The sequence below is a fragment of the Muntiacus reevesi genome, chromosome 8 (assembly GCF_963930625.1).
Source record: "Muntiacus reevesi chromosome 8, mMunRee1.1, whole genome shotgun sequence".
Lineage (NCBI taxonomy): Eukaryota > Metazoa > Chordata > Mammalia > Artiodactyla > Cervidae > Muntiacus > Muntiacus reevesi.
In genome coordinates this window covers 18348251-18371559 of record NC_089256.1, presented here as the reverse complement: position 1 = coordinate 18371559, position 23309 = coordinate 18348251, and the positions used below count along the sequence as shown (strand labels likewise).

At 36.8% G+C, this 23309-nt stretch overlaps 1 protein-coding gene across 1 annotated transcript in view; it reads right to left on the bottom strand.

The window, feature by feature from the left end:
• Positions 1-1614: 1614 nt before the first annotated feature.
• The window catches only part of MRPL3 (mitochondrial ribosomal protein L3), a 48830-nt gene continuing 27135 nt past the window's right edge, over positions 1615-23309 (bottom strand). The window contains exons 7-10 of the mRNA XM_065942950.1: positions 17149-17257; positions 15098-15175; positions 12864-12941; positions 1615-1943 (exon numbers count right to left, since the gene is read on the bottom strand). Of these exons, the coding sequence (XP_065799022.1) occupies positions 1791-1943; positions 12864-12941; positions 15098-15175; positions 17149-17257 (418 nt within the window). The 3' untranslated portion in view covers positions 1615-1790. The remainder of the gene's footprint in view (positions 1944-12863; positions 12942-15097; positions 15176-17148; positions 17258-23309) is intronic.

Below are 23309 nucleotides of genomic sequence, written 5' to 3'. Positions count from 1 at the left end.
ACTGTAGCCCACTAGGCTCCTCTGTTCATGTTTGTATGTTGATGCTGTATTTAGTCACCAGAACTGTCTTCATTGGTTCTGACAGCTTATCAGTTGACTGTCTTAAATCTTCTAGGTAGATCATATTTCTTACAAATGAGATTTATTCTCATTTCCCTGTATCACTACTCTTTCTTGTTTTACTGCATTGGCTAAGATCTCCAAAACCATTGTTGTCTAGAAGTAGTAAAGGATAGCCTTATTTGATCTCTGACAAGAATGTGTCTAATATTTTACCCTGGAATATGTTTATTTTTAACAAGTTCAGATATTTCTAGTTTGATAAATTATTTTTAATAAAAAATAATGTGCTAAACAAGATTTACTGCAGTTTAAAATGACTCCTCTTGAGGACCTCGTAATTAAAGAGAAACATGGAACAAATCAATGTTATTTGTTTTCAGCCTGCTCAACTGTATTATATTGGCACCATTCCTTCTCAACTCCCCACCAATACTAATTTATATCATCCTACATGTTTTCCCCTTACTTTACTATTTTAATGCATGGCTCTGTCAACTACCACAAATCTTTAATAAAAAAGAGATGAAGTATAAATGAAAACTTTAAGAGAGATGTGACTTCAGCTGGATTTAAAATTAAGAATAAGAAACGCAATGTGGACCTGAAAATACTGGTAGGTCTTTGTGTGATTTCCTGATAACTAATGAATTTGTTATTAAAAGGTGTAACACTGTGGTTAGTAAGTCTCTTGGGTGGTTATGTGCATCAAGTCTTAGAAGACACCTGAAGTTTAAAAAGTTAAAATTCTGTGTATCCTCAGGAATCTAGTCCAGAGGAAATCCAGTAGTTAAGTAAGGCCTGCTTCTAGTTACATTGGCCTGGAGCATGGCTCAGAGGTAAAGAATCTGCTTGCCAATTCAAGAGATGCAAGAGACTCGGGTTTGATCTCTGGGTTGGGAATATCCCCTGGAACAGGAAATGGTAACCCACTCCAGTATCCTTGCCTGGAAAATTCCATAGACAGAGGAGCCTGGCAGTCTACATCCATGAAATTGCAAAGAGTCGGACATGACTGAACAACTGAACATGAGCATGATACTAACATTGTTAGGCTTAATTATCTGTCATAAGTAGCCATTAGTAAATATTTTCATTTCATACAATGAAGAGAAACCTAGGAGCTATTAACATTTTGAGTAACAGGTGGTTAATAAATTTGTTGAATGCACACCCAGGTTGTTTCAAATTCCTTTTGGAAGACATCAAGGAAAAATGATTACAAGACTTCCCTGGTGATTCAGTGCAGAGCCTTAACCACTGTATGCTGTGAGACACAGCAAAAAAAAAAGTTATAGTTGAGTGATCAAGCTAAAAAATAACTATACCTCCCAACACAATTATAATATATAAGACCCATAATTTGTGATTTTATTATGAGTCAGGCCTTTAACTATGACATAAATATTTCTATAGTTTAGATAAAGATCTGAATTCCCCTGCTTTTGAGGTTCAAGAAATGGTTTTCTATTTTCTTTAATCTAGGTAAGTTATCTAGTCTCCATATGACTTGACACCATTCAACAACCACCTTTTCACAAAGACAGACAAATCTTTAGTAGAAGTTAAATTTATAAACATTTAAGATAATTTGAGAAATACACAGCTTAAAAGATAACCAGTGTGGTATGTTGTAACTAAGGAAAAAACCCCCATAATTCCTGGTTATATTACTGTTCTGGCTCATCAGAATTCACCGCATATGTGGGGTTCTCTCATGGCCAATGAGGTCAAGCAAATGTAATAGAAGGTGCTCCAGGCTGACACACTTCTTCATCATACAAATCTTCTGGTAGCTCCTTTTCGTCCTCATCAGGAAAATATGTTGGAAATGGTAGATTTTTACAGAAATCCTTATATGCAGGCAGTATAGAATCTTTGATCTGTGGGGTGAGGGAAGCAAAGATCTTATTAATAAGTTATTTAAAGATGGTCTGGTTTACTTATTCATAATCCTAGAATATCTGTTCTCTCATTTTGTTTTTCTTTGTTTTTTGTTTCTACATTTTCTAATGTGAATAATATAGCTGTTATACACTGAGTTCCTCTTACTTTATATATATGTATATGTATATTTATTCCAATAAACTTAACTAATCCAAAGGCACAGAAACATAGACTTCCTCAAGTTAATCAACTACCTCGTGAGAATTCCATGGATAGAGGAGGCTGCTGGGCTACAGTCCATAGGATTGCAGAGTCGGACACAACTGAAGTGACTGAGCACAAATGCACACAAGTGCTGAGAATCATCTTATGGGGAAAAAATGAACTGAACCAACTTTTTTGCCAACCAACATTATTATTATTCTATATTCTACCACAGAATTTTTTGAGCTCAGATTAAAGAAAATAAAATTTATCCAGTACTTTTGTTAGTCTTAATTTTAAAAAATAACCCCGAATTCTAACACATAACCCCAAATGACAAGTTTTATTAAGGAAATTAGCATATGTTTAACAAGTAGTGTTCTCTCTGAGTAGCTAAGGATAGAGTAGTATTTAACAAAAACAATAATAAACCCAGAGTTTCTAAATTAGCTCTATTAACTAATCTTTATATTCTAAAAATATTCTAATTACATTTGTGAATTCATAAACTGAGGAATAGTACAGATATTGATATGATATAAAATGTGGTTACATTTTTGGAAAATATTATTGGATTCTTTAAAGCTTCTGACTCATTCCACAACCTCCATTCAGAGATAAATAAAAATTACATGTTAATTATACACACAGATTAAAATAAGACATTTTGGCAATAAGAAATGAATAATTTGGTTGACGTTAGTACACAGCTGCTAGGAATAGCAAAGTACAGGAAAACATCTATATTCATTTCTCTTATTAAAATTGTTAGAAATTATCAGTCAGTTGCCCAAAAGGAAACACTTGTTTTAATTTTTTTTCCAATTCACCAGTCCTGGGTTCAACTTTAACTTGGAAAAGAAAAAGTTATTCTTACCAGTTAAACTGGCTCAGAATTTATAAAAGAAAACCCAAGCAAATACACAATAAAGTGAACAACAAAACTTTCTGTGGCAACTTACTGCATGATATTGAGTATACTTCCTTTTGCCATACAGTAGGTCCTTGTTGGTTATCTGTTTTGATATTTAGTAGTCTGCATCTGCTAGTTCCAAACTACTAATTTATCCCTCTCCTACTTGTTTCCCCTTTGGTAACCACAAGTTTGTGTTCTATGTTTGTGAGTCTATTTCTGTTTTTGTAAATAAGTTCATTTATATAATATTTTTAGATGCCACATATAAGTGACATATGATATTTCTCTTTGAGTGGTAATCTCTAGGTTCACCCATGTTGCTGCAAATGGCATTTTCTTTTTTTATAGCTGAGTAATATTTCACTGTGGGCTTCCCAGGTGGTACAGTGGTAAAGAATTCTCCTGTCAATGCAGGAGACACAGATTTGATCCCAGGATTGGGAAGATCCCCTGGAGTAGGAAATGGCAACCCACTCCAGTATTCTTGCCTGGAAAACGCCATGGACAGAGGAGCCTGGTGGGTTATAGTACATGGGATTGCAAAGAGTTGGACATGACTGAGTAACTGAGTGCGCGCACACACACACACACACACACACACACACACACACACACACACACACACACACACACACACACACACACACACACACACAATTTTCCACTGTATAAATGTACCATGGATTCTTTATATCTTTTTCTATGGACATTTAGGTTGTTTCCATGTCTTGGCTACTGTAAATAGGGTTGTGATGAACAATGGCAAGCATGTACCTCTTCGAATTATCATTTTCTCTGGTTATACATCCAGCAGTCAGACTGCTGGGCTATATGGTAACTCAGATTTTTAGTTTAAGGAATTTTCATACTGTTTCCTATAGTAGCTGCACCAATTTACATTCCCACCAACAGTGTAGGAGGGTTCCCTTATCTCCATACCAACTCCAGCATTTATTACTGACAGACATTTTAATGATGGTCATTCTGACTGGTATGAGGTGATTTTCTTACTGTAGTTTTGATTTGCATTTCTCTACTAATTAACGACGTTGAGCATTTTTTTTTTTCATATGCCTTTTAGCTATCTGTATGTCTTCTTTGGAGAAATGCCTACTTAGATCTTTTGCCTTTTATTTGATTGGGCTGTTCGTTTTTTTGAAGTTGAGCTGTATGAACTGTTTATATATTTTGGAAATTATTCCCTGTTGGTAGCACCATTTGCTAATATTTTCTTCCATTCTCCAGGTTGTTTTTTCACTTTGTTTATGGCTTCCTTTGTTGTGAAAAGCTTTTAAGTTTCATTAGGTTCCATTTGTTTATTTTTGTATCTCCATTACTCTATGAGATGGATCAAAAAAGATATTGCTGTGATTTATGTCAGAGTGTTTTGCCTCTTTTCCTCTAAAAGTTTATAGCATCCCATATTATTTTTAGATCTTTAATCCAATTCATTTCTGTAAATGGTGTCAGCGAATGCTCTAATCTTATATATACAACTGTCCAGTTCTACCAGCACTACTTATTGAAAAGACTATCTTTCTTCATTGTATATTATTGTCTCTTTTATGTAGGTTAGCTGACCATAGGTATGTGCCTTTATTTTGGGGCTTTCTATCCTACTCTGTTGATCTATACGTGTCTTTGTGCCAGTACCAAACTGTTTGGATTACTGTAACTTTGTAGTATGAAGTCAGGTAACCTGATTCCCTCAGCTCTGTACTTTCTTCTTAAGATTGAATTTGCCTATACTGGATTTTGTGTTTCCATACAAAATTTAAAATTTCTAGTTCTGTGAAAAATGTCATTGTAGATTTCATAGGAATACACTGAGTCTATAGATTGCCTTGGACAGTATGATCATTTTAATAATGTTGATACCTCCAATCCAAGAACACGGTATATCTTTTCATCTGTTTGTGTCTTCTTCAATTTTCTTCATCAGCATCTCAATTTTCTGAGTATAGGTATTTTGCCTCCTTAAGTAGGTTTGTTCCTAAATATTTTATTCTTTCTGATGTGATAATAAATGGGATTATTTCCATAATTTTATCATTTGATTTTTGTTATTAGTGTGAAGAAGTACAACAGACTTCTGTGTATTAATTTTGTATCTTGTAATTTTACTAACTTCATTGACGAGATCTAGTAGTTTTCTGATAGCATCTTCAGGATTTTCTATGTATAGTCTCATTTCATCTGCAAACAGTGACAATTTTATTACGTCTTTTGCAATCTGGATTCTTTTTCTTCTGATTGTTGTGGCCAGAAGTTCCAAAACTATGTTGAATAGAAGTGGCAAGACTGGGTATTTGTCTTCTACCTGATCTTAGAGGAAATGCTTTCAGCTTTTTGCTGTTGATTATGATGCTAGCTGTGGGTTTGTCATATATGGCCTTTATTATGTTGAGGCAGTTTCCCTCAATGGCTGCTTTCTGGAGAGTTTTTACCATAAATGGATGTTGAATTTTATCAAAAGCTTTTTCTGCACATATTGAGATGACCATATTGTTTTTATTCTTCAACTTGTTAATGTGCTGTATGACACTAATTGATTTGCAGATACTGAAAAATCATTGGGATAAATACCACTTGATTGTGGTGTATGATCCTTTTAATGTATTTTTTGATTCAGCTGGCTAGATTTTTTTTTTTTTTAATTTTATGTGGGAGTTTTACACCTATGATCATCAGTGATATTGGCCTGTAATTTTCTTTTTGTGTAATTATCTTTGACTTTGGTATCAGGGTGATGGTGCATGTGTGCTAAGTTGTTTCACTCATCTCAGACTCTGTATGACCCTATGGACTTGTAGCCTGCCAGCTCCTCTGTCTATGGAATTCTCCAGTCAAGAGTACTGGAGTGGGTTGCCATGTCCTTCTCCAGGGGATCTTCCCAACTCAGGGACTGAACCTGTGTCTCGTGTCTCCTGCACTGGCAGGTTAGTTCTTTACCACCAGCACCACCTGGGAAGCCCAGGGTGATGGTAGCTTCATAGAATGAGTTCAAAAGTGCTCCTTCCTCTGCAATTTTCTGAAACTCCTTCAGAAGGATAGGTGTTAACTCTTCTTTCAATGTTTGATAGAATTTTTCTGTAAAGTTATCTGGTTCTGGACTTCTGCCTGTTCAGTTTTTAAATTACTGCTTCAATTTCAATATTGGTAATTGGTCTGTTCATATTCTCTGTTTCTTCCTTGCTTAGTCTTGGGAGACTGCACCTTCTTAAGAATTTGTCCATTTCTTCCAGGTTCTCCATTTTATGGTTACATACTTGCTTGTGGTGGTGGTGGTTTAGTCGCTAATTCATGTCCAACTCTTGCAACCCCATGGACGCACACCAGGCTCCCCCATCCATGGGATTCTGCATGCCAGAATACTCAAGTGAGTTGCCATTTACCTCTGTAATACTTGCTTGTAGCAGCCTCTTATGATCTTTTGTATTTCTGTGGTATAGGCTTTAACTTCTGCTTTTTCATTTCTGATTTGGGTCCTTCTGTTTTTTTTCCATAGTGAATCTAGCTAAAAGTTTATCAATTTTATCTTTTTAAGAATCAGCTTTTAGTTTCATTGATCTTTTCTACTATTTTTTTGTTTTTAGTGTCTATTTCATTTATTTCTGCTCTGATCTTCATGATTTCTTACTTTCTACTATCTTTGGATTTCAATTGTTTTTCTTTCTCTAGTTGCTTTAGGTGTAAAGCTATGTCGATATTTTTCCTATTTCCTACAGCAAGTTTGTACTGCTATAGATTTCCTTCTTAGAACTGCTTTTGTTCAATAGGTTTTCAATTATTGTGATTTCATTTTCATTTTTCTCTAGTTATTTTTTTATTTCTTCAGTGACCCATTGGTCGTTTAGTAGCATATTGTTTAGCTTTCATGTGTTTCTGTTTTTTGATTTTTTTCTTGTGGTTGTTTTCTTTTTCATTGTCTGTACCAAACAGCTTGTGGGATATTAGTTCCACCATGGCCAAGGAATGAATCCACATCCTCAGCAGAGAAAGTGCTGAGTCCTAACCACTGGGTCACTAGGGAATTCCCTGGTTGCTTTCTAATCTCATAGCATTGTGATCAGAAAAGATGCTTGATGCAATTTCAGTTTTCTTAACTTTACCAAGGCTTGCTTTGTGACCCAACACATGACCAAACCTGAAGAATGTTACATGTGCCCTTGACATGTATATTTCCATCTGGTCTAGTGTGTCATTTAAGCCTGTGTTTCCTTAGTGATTTTTCTGTCTGGATGATCTGTCCATTGATGTAAGTGAGGCATTAAAGTTCCCCACTAGTATTACTGTAAATTTCCACTTTTATGTCTATTAATATCTGCCTTGTTGCGGTGATCCTATGTTGGGAGTGTATATACTCATGATTGTTACATCTTCTTGCTTGACAATTATGTAATGTCTTTGTCTCTTTCAACATTTCTTTATTTTTAAAAGTGGTCTTATATGAATATCGCTACTCCAGCTTTCTTTTAATTTCCATTTACATGGATTGACTTTTTCCATCCTACTGCTTTCAGTCTGTATGTCTCTAGAACTGAAGTGGGTCTCCTCTAGACAACACACATACATGTCTAGTTTCTGTATCCATTTAGCCAGTCTACGCCTTCCGATTAAAGCAATTAATCCCCTTCAGTTCAGTTCAGTCGCTCAGTTGTGTCTGACTCTTTGCGACCCCATGGACTGCTGCACACCAGGCATCCCTGTCCATCACCAACTCCTGGAGTTTACACAAACTCGTGTCCACTGAGTCGGTGATGTCAACAACAATCTCATCCTCTGTCATCCCCTTCCCCTCCTGTCTTCAATCTTTCCCAGCATCAGGGTCTTTTCACATCAGGTGGCCAAAGTATTGGAGTTTCAGGTTCAATATCAGTCCTTCCAATGAATATTTAGGACTGATTCTCTTTAGGATGGACTGGTTGGATCTCCTTGCAGTTCAAGGGACACTCAAGAGTCTTCTCCAACACCACAGTTCAAAAGCATCAATTCTTCAGCACTCAGCTTTCTTTATGGTCCAACTCTCATATCCGTATGTGACTACTGGAAAAACCATAGCTTTTACTAGACCTTTGTTGGCAAAGTAATGTCTCTGCTTTTTAATATGCTGTCTAGGTTGGTCATAGCTTTTCTTCCAAGAAGCCAAGTGTCTTTTAATTTCATGGCTGCAGTCACCATCTGCAGTGATTTTGGAGCCCCCAAAATAAAGTCTGTCACTGTTTCCCTTGGTTCCCCACCTATATGCCATGAAGTGATGGGACCAGATGCCATGATCTTAGTTTTCTGAATGTTGAGCTTTAAGCCAACTTTTTCACTCTCCTCTTTTACTTTCATCAAGAGGCTCTTTAGTTCTTCACTTTCTGCTATAAGTGTGGTGTCATCTGCATATCTGTGGTTATTGATAATTCTCCCAGCAATCCTGATTAGAGAACTTCTTTTAGGATTTGCTATAAAGCTGGTTTGATGCTGAAATGAAATCTGTATCTTTTGCTCGTTAGTAAAACTTCTGAGTTCTCCATTAAATTTGAATGCGAGTCTTGCTGGCTATTTTTGGTTGTAGATTTTTTCATCACTTTAACTATATCATGTCATTCTTTTCTGGCCTGCAGAATTTCTGTTCAAAAATCAGCCGACAGTCTTATGGGAGTTCCCTTGCATGTTATAGTTTTTCCCTTGTAGCTGTTAATATTTTATCTATCTTTAATTATTGTCAATTTGATTCTTATGTGTCCTGGTGTGTCCCCTTTCTGGATTAATCCTATATGAGACTTTCTTCACCTCTTGGACTTGGGTGATTGTTTCCTTTCCCAGGTTATAGAAATTTTCAGCTATTATCTCTTCAAATATTTTCTCATGCCCTTTCTCTCTTCTATGATCCCTATAATAAGAATTTTAGTGTGCCTGATGTTGTACCAAAGGTCTCTTCAACTGTCCTCATTATTCATCTCTGCTTGCTTGTTTTCTATTTTCTGACTCTGTTAAAAACTTCTAACTTCTTGCTCTGCATATCGATTCTTTTTCTAAGTTCTTGGATCATCTTTCAATCATTACTTTGAACTCCTTGAATACAATGCCTAAATTTCACTTCACTTAGTTGTTCTTCAGGGGTTTTATCTTGTTCCTCCATCTGAAACATACTCCTCTGTTGCCTCATTTGTCTAAATTTCTACTTGTATTTTTATGTGTGTGGTAGGTTAGTTAGGTTTCTCAATCTTGGAGAAGTGACCCTCTATATTCGATGTCCTGTATATACCAGCAGTACAGTTCTAGCTTATCATCGAAGGCTCAGGGACCAGTTGGTCCCAGCGGGTGGTCTGATTTGTTTGCAGACTCAGTTCCATAGGCTGTGTGATTTAGTTTTCTTGTTTCTGGTATCTGTCCCCTGCTGGATGGGGCTGCTCTATAAACTTGTGCAGGCTTCTTGGAGGGAGAGGGGTTGGTGACTGCTCACTGATGGGTAGAGCTGGTTCTTGGCCCTCTGGTGGGTAGGTGTGTCAAGAGGTGTGTCCAAAGGTGGCTATGGGCTCAGAAAGTCTTTAGGTAGCCTGTCTGTTGATGGATGCAGCGGTGTCTTTGCCCACTTGGTTGCTTGGCCCCCAGGTGTCCTAGCACTGGAGCCTACAGGCTGTTGGATGGGGCCAGGTCTTTGTACTAAAGACCCAAGCAAGACATCAGCCTCCAATGAGAATTCATGATGAATATTCCCTAATATATCTGCCACTGGTTTTTACATCCCCAGGTTGAACCACAGCTGCCTGACAACTTCCAGGAAATCCTCCAAGACCACCAGGTAGGTCTGACCCAGGCTCCTATGAAATCACTGCTTTTGCCATGGTTCCAGGTGCACATGAGATTTTGCATGTTTCCTTCAAGAATAAGGTCTCTGCTTCCCCCAGTTCTGTGGAGCTCCTGCTATCTAGCTCTGCTGGCCTTCAAAGCCAAATGCTCTCTCTGGGAGCTTCTCTTTCTGATGTCAGGCCTCCCCAGGCCTGACATTAGGTTCAGAACTCACTCCTGTGGGAGAACTTCTGTGATATACTCATTCTCCAGTTTGTGGGTAGCCAGGTGGTAAAGGATTTGATTATATCACAAGTGCACTCTCTACCATCTCATTGTGGTTTCTTCTTTATATCATTGGATGTAGAGTATCTTTTTTGGGAGGATCCAGTCTTTTTTTTTTTTTAATTGATGTTTGGTCAGCAGTTAGCTGTGATTTTGGTATGCTCATAAGAGGTGAACTCAAGGTCCCTCTACTCCACCATCTTTTGCCAAAGTTCCTGGTACATGTTTTTGTGTACTGAATCTTACCACTGGCTTTATTATTTCCCTGCCTTCAGGATTCTCTCTTTCATTCTTTTATATTTATGTATAATGGCAAACCAGTTCAAATCCTTTTTAGGAAAGCTGGAGGTAGAACACACACACGAAACAGGCAAAAATAAACAGGAAAATAAACTCACATTATAAATCAGGATATAGGGACAAGCACACATGCATAGTAAGTACATTATGTTGTAAAAAACTGTTCTTTAGGCTCTCTTAATACAGTTAGCGAATTCCAACAACAAAAAGCTTACATTAATTAAACAGGTTTTATTATCCCTAAGATACTTACTAACTTTAGAATGAAAAAAAAAAGTTATTGGCAGCCTAGCACTCTGTATTCTGATGGGGCCAAAAGCTCCAGTGGAGTGAGTGGATTAATGAGGCTGCCAGTCCAGCAAGAAGAACCTCAACCCCCAAGGACAAGGGGCTTATACACCTGCTATGGAATCACTGGGAAGAATGGACAGAGTGGGGTGAATATTTTCAGAAGATTTACCAAACTTTTGACCTTTAAAGCACAAGCCCACAAAACACTCCCCTAAACCCACACTTTAATATTTGGGATGGACATTTAAGGTTATAAAAGACAGTTAAAGGATACTATATTTCAAAGACTTTTTTCAAGATCAGTTCTGTTATCAAAATCTGTTTGTTGGAAATATATTCACTCATGTGCTAACACTTCAAAGTGGCCAGACATTTCTCTGATGGTACAGTTTCTCAAAATGTATTTGGATTCCTCTTTTGGAATTGCCTTCAGTGTACTTTCTGAACATCTTTAGAGGTAGCTAGCCACCAGTCATTAAGTGGATTGAGTTTTTGGAGGCAATCTTTGTTGAAGTGGATGGAAAATCTAAGTAGTAAGTGTTGTTGATTCTAAATTGTTTATAACAACCAGATCTAAACCCTGCACATATGGTATTTCAAGGTAGTTGACCTTTTCATCCTTGTTGGTGTCAAGGACAATACTGAGGTAAACCTGAGCAGCTCTTAGCTGGAAGCTAGCCTAGAACTGTATGCAGCAAATGGAGAGAAAAGGAGGATTTGGTAATGTTTAAAATTTCATCTGCTATCCAGTATAATTTATTATGAAAAATGATCATTTTCCTTTTTTCTCTTTTATTAGGTTGTGATATTTAAAATGATGTACTAAAATCTGGAGATAGAAATGCATTGAATTCTGAGGTCAAAATGTTAGGAGAAGCACAATGACAATCTGCTGGCTTCCAGTACCAGTATGACTTGGGTGACCTGGAGCTTGGAAGCACTTAAACCTAAAAACCTGAAAACAAACAAACAAAAAAAAAACAAACAACCAAACAAACAAAAAGCAAAAACCCACCCAAATCTTGCAATAATCAATCAAATGCATTTTCCTTAAAGAAAAAAAAACAAATGAGAATTCAATCAAAGAAGTGAAGAGCTCCAGAAAAGTGAAAGTTTTAGTCACTTAGTCATGCCCAGCTCTTTGTGACCTTTTGAACTGCAGCCTGCCAGGCTCCTCCATCCATGGGATTCTCTAGGCAAGAATACTGGAGTGGGTTGCCATGCCCTCCTCCAGGGATCTTTCCAACTCAGGGATCGAACACAAGGTGCCTGCATTGCAGGTGGATTCTTTACCATCTGAGCTGCCTGAGAAGCCAGAAAGTGAATTTTAATTACTGTAAGACTGAAACAAATTTGGTACCTTATGCTAGTAATGCAACCTATTTGACCTGACTGGAAAAATCTGGGATTTAAGTTTCAGCCTATTTTGTTGTTCTTGTTAGAAAATTAATGAAGAGTCTATTTCTGGGAACTGCAGACACACTTCTACTACAAGTTGATTTTTCAGAATGGACGATTCAAAATTCAAAAGTGATCTCTCATTTTGTATTATGTTGACTTAAATTCCAGGTTGAATGTTTATTTTGTTTTTATTTGATGGAAAAAAAAAGTCTCTAAGAGCTTAAGAACTTTTTTCAAGTCTATCTTGTATGAAATGTTTTCTTCTCTTCATGTTTGAACATAAAAATGCGTTTTCAAGGAAAAGACAGAGCAATGGTAGTGATAATAATAAATCTCTCAAAATGTCCACTTCAAACCACCTTTTTTGTTGACTTTTATTTAACTTTCACCTCACATAATTCCAGTTCCCATGTCAAAGTACTCTTAAAAAATGAAAAAGTTTTTGGAAGGACGGAGATATATTGGTATTTTTTATAAGTAGTTTTGCTAATAACCTTTTTGTATTTCTAAAGAGCCTCTTAACAGACCTACCCTTTGTGTGCGTCTATGGTTTTAGAGACATAACCTATAGGTTACTTTATGCAATTTTCTCACTCAGGTGCTACTACTTAGTAGAAAAATTAGCAAAGAACACGTGGGGCAACGGCTACTTATTTTCAAGTCACACATGGGTAAAAAGAGAACTTATGGCACACATCCACATCTCTGAACAAGAGAAAATAAGGACAGTTATACATACCTTTACTAAGCAGTTTTTGTGTCCGGGTACAGAACCATTGACATAGATTATATTGTGCTTTGTGTTTATTCGCCACACCTAAAGTAGAAATAAAATCAAACTTTAAGAGTTGAAAGTATGACAATATACTTACATTAATACAAACAAAAGTTGAGGCTATAAGTAGCCTGGAGTCAGAATCATGTTAGCAACTCAAAATATTGAATGAGAATAAAAAAATCCTATGGATGACTTGTGTTATAATACCACAACATGTGTCTCATATAAGTGGTAGAAAACTCTCATTTTAAATATAAATGTGACTGAACAATCAAGACAACTAGGATATCTCAATATTCTGCTGGCACCATTAAGAGTAACAAGTGGAAATTTAAGTTTATTTTTAGTTAATATGAGTTTGCAACTAGAAACTGGGGAGCCATCATCTCTCTGGGTCTAATTTTTTAAAAAAGTGTGCTGAGCAGATGGTCTTCAAACAGATCTTTACACGGGGACATTTACACAAGTGAGAATAGTCAAGAAATAGTACTGAGAAAGGGTTTGGGGGAAAATCCAGCTTGACCCACACCTCATGGGTAAATGTTAAAAACTAGGGAAACTGAAATCTCTCCTGTCCCACACATGCATACACGAAAAGAAAATACACAGAGTAGATACAAATAGATGTCTGTGTAAAGAGGAGAGTGAAGAAGTTGACTTAAAACTCAACATTCAGAAAATGAAGATAATGGCATCCGGTCCCATCACTTCATGGCAAATACATGAGGAAACAATGGAAATAGTGAGAGTATTTTCTTGGGCTCCAGAATTACTGCAGATAGTGACTGCAGCCATGAAATTAAAAGATGCTAGCTCCATGGAAGAAAAGCTATGACCAACCCACACAGCATATTAAAAAGCAGATTTGTCGACAAAGGTCCATCTAGTCAAAGCTATGGTTTTTCTAATAGTCATGTATGGATGTGAGAGTTGGACTATAAAGAAAGCTGAGTGCCGAAGAATTGATGCTTTTGACCTGTGGTGTTGGAGAAGACTCTTCAGAGTCTCTTGGACTGCAAGGAGATCCAACCAGTCCATCCTAGAGGAAATCAGTCCTGAATATACATTGGAAGGACTGATGCTGAAGCTGAAACCTCTAATATTTTGGCCACCTGATGTGAAGAACTGACTCATTGGAAAAGACCTTGATGCTGGGAAAGAGTGAAGGTGGGAAGAGAAGGGGACGACAGAGGGTGAGATGGTTGGATGGCATCACCAACTTGATAGACATAAGTCTGAGTAAGCTCTGGGAGCTGGTGATAGACAGGGAAGCCTGGCATGCTGCAGTTCATGGGGTCACAAAGAGTTGGACACGACTGAGAGACTGAACTGAACTGGCACATATAAAAGTACCAGAAGAAGAAAAATAATCTTATATTTAATTATATGAAATTTAAAAAACTTCTGCTGGTTAAAATTTATAAATAACATATATGTAGAACAAGAATGAAAGAATGTACACCAAAATGTTACCAATGATTATCTTCGGAGGTGGTTCTTTTGAATGGCTTATTTTCTTCTTTGTACTTTCTATGTGTTTCATACATATACACAGATTAGTTGTTTTAACAAAAATATAATTATATGGCACCTATTATCTACAACTCATTTTTACTTAGATATTACATATATTCCTCAAGTTCAAAGAGAGTGAATTTAACTCCCCCCTTTTAAATATATAATTACTTTACAACAATGGATGCAGAGCACAATGCTTTTTTAGTACTTTTTCCCTTAACCTGATTGTCTCTATTGTCTCCCTCTCTTTTCCTCACCCACATCCACCCACACATTTGACATTTAATAAAAAATAATCTGGTATATAACCATCTACTCTGTGTTTACATGGCGTGGCAACATATATGTAGGAAGCTTATGTTTATTATAAGAGTATTACATATAATGTTCTGAATATTTATTTTTTCACATAACACCTTGTGGAAATCTTCCAGGTCAAATAATAGATAATTAACTTTTTCTTTTTAATGACTGCATTTTCCATGGCTTGGATGTTAAATGAATATATATGATAGCAACTCCAACGCATGCACACACACACACGCACACACAGCTCATGTAGTCCCACCCCTCGATAACTGTAAAACCATACACTGACACATGTTAAAATACATATACTGGTATATTTGCATTTAGGCATTAATTTATTCCTAAAAAGAGTCACTCCAGAAACTTACTTTTAGTCCAAATGCTGTCCTATCCACATTCCCCAATTGTCCAGGCATTTTAGTTCCAGGCCAGACTCTGGCAACATCCTAAAGAAGAGAACCCAAATTAGCATTTTTCAAGTAGTGCCTCTCAATTTCAAACAGTACCAATCAAACCAAAATGCAAATAAGAAATAAGTCATAAAAATATTCCACGCCTTCTCCCCCATTTTGCTAGGTCCCAGTAAAAAACTAAACATGGATTTAGTCACATTTACCCCTAGAAAATTCCCTTTCTAAATTAGAACAATAAAAACACAGAGAGAGAGAACATCTTTAGGAGAAAACTTCAGTAACAAGAGAGCAGCAAACGAGCTGGTAAGAAGGACATACAAACATACATCTCACTATCATTCAAAGAAAAAATGTGGACTGCCTGGCCTGTTTTCATGAATCTTCTGTAATAACTGACTTGAACTCCATCCATTCACTGCAGCTGGAATGGTCCTACTCTCCCACCCCTGCTTTTGATGTTACTATCTTTCTGCAGAGTGACTGAAGGACAGACTCAGTCACCTCCAACTGTGAGAAACTTGGCTTCCATTATCAATATATTTATTCATCTGGTCAGTCCTACAGTTCACAGAAAATTATCTCAGAATGTCTAATTAACACTACTTCAAAAAACATAATTAGAACTCAATACTTGCACAAAGAACATTTTAAATTTAGTTTCTGGGTATACAGCCAACAACTGTGTTCACAAGTTACTTGAGTTAGTCCACTCCAGTCCTCCACTTTAGTGAGAGTCTGTTACTCATCTGAAACAGGTTCATTTTCTAATTATATTCCATTATGGATCCCTCCACCCCTGTTTTTATTTTACTTTGAATATGTAAAACATTAACATGGTTCCAAAGTAAAAAGTGTAATAAAAAAATACATCTTCAGCTTCACTCCTGCCACTACTGAGTTCTTCAACGCTGTTCTAACTCATAATTAGTAGGTAATCCATCTCATTAGTTTCTGGTTTGTCTTTTCTGTTCTTCTTTTTGCAAAAATAAGCAGGTAACATGTGCATTTGTTATATGCTGGAAATCATGTCATTGTTTCACAATGACCTTGCTGTTTGTTTTTCAGGAGCATAGTATTCCACTATACCTGGGAGTTCAGATGAGTTCATCCAAACTCCCAGGTATGGACATTTATGCTTACAAATTAGAAATAATGTTACAATGACTAATTTTGTACAACTGCATCTTTATATTTTTGGGAGAATATCTTCAGGGTAAATTCTGAGAAGTAGGATTGCTGTGTCAAAAGCAAATACATGGGTAGTTTGTTAGATATCACCACATTTCCCCCCATAAAGAATACACTCTTTTATATTTCCATCAGCAATGGATGAGAGAACATCCTTGTCAAGAGAGTGGAAAAAATTAAACAGCTTGACAGCACAATCTGCTAGGTGAGAAATTAACTCAAGAGTGTTTTTAAACTGCATCTCTCTTGTAAGAAGTAGAATTGCACTGCATCCTCTGATGCGCCAAAGAGTAACATTCCCGCAGGTTCTTTAGGCTATACCTTTGGGAGGTGTTCACTAGGGCTGAATTAGTAGTAGGAAACTCCTTCTCTTCTTCCTATGCACCTATTGTCTATTTCTCATTTCTTTCTCTACTACTTTCCCCTTTATCATTATATTGTCCTTGACAACTTTTACCAATGGTCTCTTTTAGGGCAGAAACAAACCTGTTAAGGAACCAGTGAGGCCAGATGGAAGAGCACTGATTCCTGATCCCTTTAGCAGACTTCAGAGCATAGCATGGGAGGCAGAGATGGGAAAGAAAGTAGGCAGACAGTACTGAAAACATTGGCTGTAAGTACATAGGATATAACCAGATAATTCACATCTGGCTTTGGCAAGTAATAAAGGCCAGAACCCATGGAAGTGTGACTTTTACTAGGACCCACCTGAAATAATATTCAAATTATGTGACTTGATCCTAAAGACAGACCAAAGCACCATATACACAAAAGCTGAATGTTCACCACTAAAAAGAGGATCACTAAGTTATACTTACACCAGTTGAAATAGCTCCAGGCCTCCTGTGGGTTTTTGTTTGACCATGAGTAGCCGGCTGGCCTTTAAATCCCCATCTTTTCATGACACCTTGAAAACCTTTACCAATACTGAGCAAGATAAATGGGTTACAATTTACATAATGAAGAGAGGTAAAATATCCCCAACTGCATACTTTGACAGTATTTTAGAATTTCAGCAAAGTTCCTTATCTAAATAACTAGAAAAGGCCATATAAGCAAAATTGCAAAAGAACATGCCTTTATCTTTCTCCTGATTGCACCACTTCCTGGAGTCTCATTCTATATAAAGATTGTAAGACAATAGCAAGTTAAGCAGAAGTTCTACCATCCTAATCCTATGTAACAACACAGTAAAAGTGGGACATTTTAGAAGTTCATTGCAAGAGATGCAGCAGGCAACCATTAGGATTCCCACCTCCTATAAAGCAACTGTACGCCAATAAAAATTAAAAAAGCAAAACAAAATAAAAAAATCCCCTACCTCCCAGTATGCATGCCCCTGTATGATCAATCACCTCCCCTTGAGTCTGTGTAGACCAGCAACTCACCTCTAAGCAATAAACTATGGCAGAAGTGATAAACATCACTTCTGACTCTACATTGCAAAGAGACTGGCTTCATCTCTGTGCTCTCGGCTCTGAAAGAAGCCAGGTGCCATAACATAAGCTATCCTATTGAGAGTCATGCAGCAAAGATTTCTGTAGCCAACAACTGTGGGCCTGATGCTCACCAGTGGCCACATTAATGAGCTTGTAGGCAATTCTCCCCAAGTTGAACTTGGAGATGACTGCAGTCTTGAGTGATGCGTCAGTTGCAGCTTCGTGAGAGACCCTGAGCCAGAGACACCCAGCTAAGCTGTACTGGGAGCCATGATCACAGAAACTGTGAGGTAATAAATGCTTATTGTTTCAGGCAATTGTGTTTTAAAACTCCAGGCAGGAATATACAATAGAACATGAAATAAAATATTAATAATGCCCTAAATGCTCAGCAAGATGAGAAGTTGGATCTTGGCTTCAAGGTCTGAATCAGAAGCCAATGGAGAAATAAAATCAGACACTAACAATTTCTTAAAAGTCTAGTATTTCAATTTTTAAACAAAACCATTCTATTTTCAAATTCTGCTAACTAGAGAAACAATATGCAATGTAGACAGAAACAATATTAAGGTTCAAAAAGTATTAAAGTTTGTCTCTGATTGTCAAATATATCAGGACGAATGATACAAAGAAATGCCTAGAATGAGCTGTAAGACTCTATCAGGTATATTTTATAGACCTTTAAGATAAAAACAATTTCTCTACCTTTCATTAGATATTAATAATATGTCAACCTTTTTAAATGTTATGTTCCCTTAATTTAACAAAGCTATCACTAAATAAATAATCATCAGAGAGTAACGAGTTGAAGTAAACAAGCTCACCTGACTTAAGACGACTTGTTTTAGACAAATGAAGATGATATCAACATAAAAACAATACAAATATGTATAGGATATAACAGCTAAATATTACCAAATCACAGCTCAAAGCTATTTGTATATGAATAATTTAAATGTAGCTTTTTTACACATTAATCAACTAACACATCACTTATGGTATACACTGACCAGCATACTTTGTTTTATTGGGCTCCACAGATACTGTGGATTTTACAATTTGAAAGGCTGTGGCAACCTTGTGTGATCAAATGATGGTTTCTTTTTAAAAAGCCATGAAGTATTTTTAAATTAAGGTACATACATTGTTTTTTTAGACATAATGCTATTGCACACTTAACAGACTATAGTACAGTGTAAACATAACTTCTACATGCACTAGGAAACGAAAAAATCTGTTTGACTTGCTTTACCACAGTGGTCTGGAACTGAACTGTAATATATCCAAGGCGTGCCTGTACATAATTCTTTTTGGCCTCAAGAACTCAAAATAATGCTTATCATTGATCAAAGAGGTAAAGTAGAAATTTAATAAATTTCAATATTCACTGAAAAGTCACCATAAACTTTGGAAGATTAGAATCTAGGAAGTAAATAATAAGATATTTTACTGCAGTTTAGGTTCAGAAACTTAACACTGAATTTTAGAATGTATTTGAAAAATAAATACTTTGCAATTTAAAAATAGAAAAGTACCTAAAAAGCCACTTGAACTTATGATACTGTTCAGCAAATAACACTTTAAAGAAAAAAAGGGAAGGGAGTGGCAATGCCAAATCTACAGTGAGCATGGTTTCAAAATACTAACAGTGGTCATTCTTGGTAGAAAGTTTGTTGGTACCTTCTGAGTTCTCAAACTGATTCAGCCCCTGCTTACAGAGAGAGCATGCATGTGTGCACTGGTTAAAAAAAAAAAAAAAACATTCTGGGTAAATTTCAGAAGATAATTTAGCTCATTTTACCAGCAGATGATTACAAAATCAAAGTGGTATCCTGAAAGTGTTAATTACTGTCAGCTAATTACAGACTGTTTTTCAATCTAGTTCTAGAACACATCATGCTGTTATACTGCATACAATGGGAGCCTCTTCAATAAATAACCTTTAAACAAAAGGATAAGACACATATGATGTGACAAATCACTGGCTGAATTGAGACCGTAGAGAACAAAAGGCACCTGTTGCTCCAGGGTGGGGGGTAGGGGTGCAGAACAGGTGTCTATTCCTTTGTTTCTCTCAGTTGTCACCCAACTGGAGAACAAAAACAAAACAAAAGCAGGAAATGAAGGAATATACACTTAGTATACCCATGCACAGTTCCAACATAGGATTTTCACAGGTCGCATAAAATAAAACCTTCATCTCACTAAAAGGGATACAAACTACATAATATGCTTTAGTCTCACCCACCCCTTTTTTGCTGCCATTTTTAATGACAGTGGAATAAATGAAATAAAGGAAAATTCAAATCAGCTAAGAACACAACATTAAGGTCCAAATCTAGTGAAACATATATGAAAATTAGGAAAACAAAAAGTGTACTTTATTTCAGCATTCATACTTGCGAAAACAAAATGTCAAAAAATCTCAGAGATACAATTTAAATTTAGACTTTATTCTCCTTGTTTCTTGGTGTTTTTCCTCACTATACTTTAAGTTCATGAAGCACAGGGATTGTGCAGCATCTAAAAGTAGTGCCCTACCTAACAGAACTCAGAGTAACTCTGTTACTGGCTTTAACTGTGTCTGGAAGAAATAATTATTTCCTTGATTTGGTTCTATAGTTTCCAAATGCTGTATATAACAGGCTTTTTAATAAAAGTTTAAGAAGACTGTATTAAGAAAAGGGGAGGAAGGGCGTGAAGGTCTGACTATTAAGAACTTTGCAGAAGACAATGCATAATTTAGTGTTTCTAACTGTATTTCATAAATCTCCAGAGATTACTACTATGAATTTCATTTCCCTGTCACAGTCTGATAAACACCTAAATGTCTACCAGCAGATATAAAGATTTAATACACATCCATCAAATATTTCCCTACTTAGTGGGTTCAGTTCAGTTCAGTTCAGTCACTCAGTTGTGTCTGACTCTTTGTGACCCCACCAATTGCAGCACGCCAGGCCTCCCTGTCCATTACCAATTCCCGAAGTCTACCCAAACCCATGTCCATCGAGTCGGTGATGCCATCCAGCCACCTCATCCTCTGTCGTCCCCTTCTCCTCCTGCCCCCAATCCCTCCCAGCATCAGGGTCTTTTCCAATGAGTCAACTCTTCACATGAGCTGGCCAAAGTACTGGAGTTTCAGCTTCAACATCAGTCCTTCCAATGAACACCCAGGAATGATCTCCTTTAGGATGAACTGGTTGGATCTTCTTGCAGTGCAAGGGACTCTGAAGAGTCTTCTCCAACACCACAGTTCAAAAGCATCAATTCTTCGGTGCTCAGCTTTCTTCACTGTCCAACTCTCACATCCATACATGACTACTGGAAAAACCATAGCCTTGACTAGACGGACCTTTGGTAACTACCTTTGACTGTATAGTTCTGGATACACTTGTATATGAGGACAAAATAAAAGATCTATAGGTGAGTAGTACTCTTAGGTCCATCCATTCTGAGTCCTCTGAGGAATTTTGAAGGAATTTCACCAAGTCTTGCCCTGGCCACTGAAGACCCCTGTAAATGTCTGAAGTCAGTTTCCACCCAATGCAGCATTCTTGTCTAATCCTATTCAATCAGAGATGTAAAACAGCTCCTGAGCACACAGGTAAGTCACCGTGGAATGTTTCAGGTGCTCTGTGTTTCATCACACACAAGGTAAAAGCTAGCATGGAAGATCTGTTTGGTTGTTACTCTCCAGGATGATTTTGAGACAGCATGACCTGAACAGGAGGTATTCTGTTTCTGTAGAAAAACTATAAAGCTCCCATCAATATCTGGGCATATTTTTATCAACAACTGACTGCTAAGTGTGCCCTACTTACAGTTTTCTGACATTAGATCTAGATCATTCATTAGTTGTTGTTTAAGTTGCTAAGTTGTGTCCGACTCATTGGCGACCCTATGGATTGTATCCTGCCAGGCTCCCCTGTCCATGGGATTCTCCAGGCAAGAATACTAGAGTGGGTTGCCACTCCTTCTCCGGGGATCTTCCCGACACAGGGATTGAACCTGCATCTCCTGCATTGCAGGCAGATTCTTTACCATTTGAGTCACCAGGGAAGTCCCTCATTCAGTAGGACAAAGAGCCAAATGTGCAGTGATTCTTTTCGGCCCTTTTATAGAAGGGAACATTTTCTGGCTGTCCTAATTAAACCCAGACACCATGTTTGCTGTCCTAAGTTCAATCTGTTCTTCTCCAAACAGAAAACTCAAATAATTTAAGTAAGATCATGAAAAGACAAAACAGTTTTCTGAGTATTACTTTTTCATTAATATAGAAAACAGTGAATTACGCCACTCGGGAAATTGAGGGATTATTTTTTGGAAACAGATTTATATAACTGAAAGGAACTTAGAAATATGTAGAATCTAAAAATAAAAACTCTAATACAAATGAACTTATTTAAAAAACAGAAACAGACTCACAGATACAGAACACAAACGTACGGTTACTGAAGGGGAAAAGGGTAGGAGAGGGATAAATTGGCAGTTTGGGATTAGCAGACACAAACTACTATGTATACAACAGATAACCAACAAAGTCCGACCATACAGTACAGGGAACTATACTCAGTATCTTGTGATAAACCATGATGAAAAAGAATATGAAAAAGGATGCATATGTATAACGCAATCACCTTGCTGTACACCTGAAACTAACATAATATTGTCAATTGACTGTACTTTAAAAAAAAAACTAAATAAAACTTTTTAAAAAAACCCAAAACCCACATTTAAAAAAAAAAAGAAGAAACTTAGAAACCATTTAATCCTAAACCTTTATGTTAAAGATAATGAAATGTATCCAGAGAAGTTAAGTCACTTGTCCAAGGTTAAATCCCTGGTAAACGAAAGCATCTGGTTATGCTTTCAACCCAGGTCACACTGCCTCCTGATAAACAGAGTAAAGCAAAAATAAAGCAGCATATCAGAGAAGCATGGAGCTATTTCAAGGGCATCCTCATTACACTGTAAATTCTAAATGTGGCAGGTATTATGTATTCTTAAAATTACCTAGAGTGCTTTGTAAGATTACTACTTGGCTATACAAAACAGTTTAAGAGGCAATAACTTGATGTATCAGAAAACACCACAATCGAATTCTAAATAACTTAATGTAGTTAATTCATTTTAAAAGATATTTCCTATTGAGGAAAACATAGATTTTTCCTTTAAAATTTTGAAACCAAAACACAATATTTGAAACAAATGAAAAAACAGTAATAGTGACAGCAGCCAATACTTTCGAGCATTTACTACATCCCAGATCTTGAGCTAAGAGCCTTATGTGCATTATTTCATTCACTCTTAACACTAGGAGGCTATGAGGCAGGTAGTATGATTAGTCTCATGTTAAAGATGAGGCTCTTGATGAAAGTGAAAGAGGTGAGTGAAAAAGCTGGCTTAAAACTCAACATTCAAAAAAACAGATCATGGCATCCAGTCCCATCACTTCATGGCAAACACAACAGAGAAAAAATGAAAACAGTGAGAGACTTTATTTTCTTGGGCTCCAAAATCACTGCAGATGGTGACTG